The sequence below is a fragment of the Microtus ochrogaster genome, chromosome X (assembly GCF_000317375.1).
Source record: "Microtus ochrogaster isolate Prairie Vole_2 chromosome X, MicOch1.0, whole genome shotgun sequence".
In the NCBI taxonomy this organism is placed as follows: Eukaryota; Metazoa; Chordata; class Mammalia; order Rodentia; family Cricetidae; genus Microtus; species Microtus ochrogaster.
The window spans coordinates 6,711,521-6,713,625 of NC_022026.1; the positions used below are offsets into that span (position 1 = coordinate 6,711,521).

At 35.8% G+C, this 2,105-nt stretch overlaps 1 protein-coding gene across 3 annotated transcripts in view; it reads right to left on the bottom strand.

The window, feature by feature from the left end:
- Gria3 (glutamate ionotropic receptor AMPA type subunit 3) overlaps positions 1 to 2,105 on the bottom strand; it is a 286,862-nt gene that overhangs the window by 76,020 nt on the left and 208,737 nt on the right. For all 3 annotated transcript variants that reach the window (XM_005358429.2, XM_005358430.3, XM_026784914.1), the window contains exon 10: positions 920 to 1,126. In XM_005358429.2, coding sequence (XP_005358486.1) covers positions 920 to 1,126 — 207 coding nt within the window. The remainder of the gene's footprint in view (positions 1 to 919; positions 1,127 to 2,105) is intronic.

The window sequence follows — 2,105 nt, forward strand, 5'->3', positions numbered from 1 at the left end:
AAAAAAGAAATCCATATCAGGATCTGTTAAACTATAATATGTAGGTGACAGTCATTTCTTCCTACCTGTGAAATGTCCTTTGGGAAAAGGCAATTACTTAGTCACCGAAACTAGGCAATTAGGCACTGTTTAAAATATTATCTGTTAGTTCACTATAAAGTATATTGATGAGAAAAAGAAAAAAAAAGTTTATTAGAGACTGGTTTACCCAATAGGTAATTCTGCTGGTCAGTTGTACTTATCCTCATATGCCTTATTGGTTTTCCTAAGATCTGATGCTTTCTGAGAGCAAAATCATTTAGAACTAAGTCACCAAGGAGCTGTGAAGATACCACTGTAGCCTTCTTAAGGTTTTATCCTGGTTTTTAAAGTGGGAAATTGCAGCAATGTAGATCTGATTTGCTAGTGTGAAACAAGATGTAGGGGTACAGCTAAATGGTAAACAAATGGTAAAAATCTTAATTAAGGTGGTAATGTTGTTGGTTGGCATGAAGAGTGCAGTTAGATTTGAGAGACTTAGTAGAATTCATAGTGCATTCTGCTTCATTAGACATGAACCAGAAAAGACGAGGGAAGATGGCGACATTACTAAGGCAACTACAAAGGTGTGTGTTTCTGACACCTGAATCAGTGAAATATCGAAGGCATAGACTCTTAGCAGAGGGCAGGCTGTGCTGAATTTCACTTAATTCTTTTTGGTGGCTGAGTAATTTCCCTCAATTCTATTTTCCTTTTCATAGAGTAGCCCTGTCACTCAAAGGATAGTATCAATAGTCTACCTTTCATGAAAAACTACTTGCATTTTACAGATTCATAAATTCTGAAATCTGATAAATCTTAAGCTTGAACATTAAATCGCTCATTTTCTTGTTAACTGAAAAGCATAGAAATAAGCAACAGTGGAACCAAAAATACTTACTCCGTAGACAAGTTCCCCAACCATGCCATTCCATATTTTAGTCTCTGGATCCCGTGCGCCATATTTTCCATCACCGACAATGGATAATTTGTATTTGATCCTTACATGTTTGGCTATTTCATAGGCTAAATCAACACAATAGCCTTCATAGCGCTCATTTCCTTCTAGTTGCTCATGATTCTTTTTATACATTACGTATGGCGATTCCTTTGGGACCAGAAAAAAGAACAAAAGATTACTCCTATCCATTTTTTCCCTTAGAGATAGTAATTGTAAGAGGAATACATTTTCCCCTCTGTTGCTATTGAGGCTTAGTGTATGGATATGATTTTTTTTAAGTTTTTGACTTATTCAGCTATTCATGGAACCATGTATTCCTTGGAGTCCTTAACAGATAATTTAATGAAGTAGGGAAGCATTTAAGTCTTTTTTCTAAAGTTTGAAAGTAGGACTAGTTTTCAGCAGCAAAGTCTTTTGATTTAGTTGAATTGGAAGTGCTATCTCCTTCAGTACATAAAGACAAGCTAACTGCCTTCCATTTCTAAGGATGCATTAGGAAGAAGGTACAGCCCACTCTGGCTGGCCATAGAGAAATACTGGTTCTTGTGAAACTGGAGAGTTTGGTGCAGACTTTTTTCCATCTGCAGGGCTGTATACAATTCTTAGGATAAGGTGAAGGAGAGTAATTGATACATACTCTTTAAATATCATACTTCTTTTAAACTGAGTTATGTACTTCACTTAAAAGTAGCTTTAGGAAAACTATTTTAAAACTGGCACTACTCCCTCAAATGTCTATAGTGTGTTGAATTTTGTAGAATGTGTGGCTAATTGTGCCTTGAAGTGGTCCTAAGACATAGGTAGGAGATGATTATTATTTATTTCCATCCTACAAATAGCGAAGATAAGATCCTGAGGATTAGATAAAAATGTAACTTGCACAGATACACATAGGAGAGTTAGGTCCCATATTAGAATTCTAACTGATTTTCTTTCACACAATGACAACCCTCTACAATGAAGACTTAGATTTTATGTCTGGATGAAGCATCATTCTTTTGGGGGAAAATTAGAAGAGAACACTGAAAAAGTGTTCCTCATTCATTCATTCATCCATCCATCCATCCATCCATCCATCCATCTATTCTATCTTTTCTCTCTGTTGTTCCTCATTCATTCATTCATC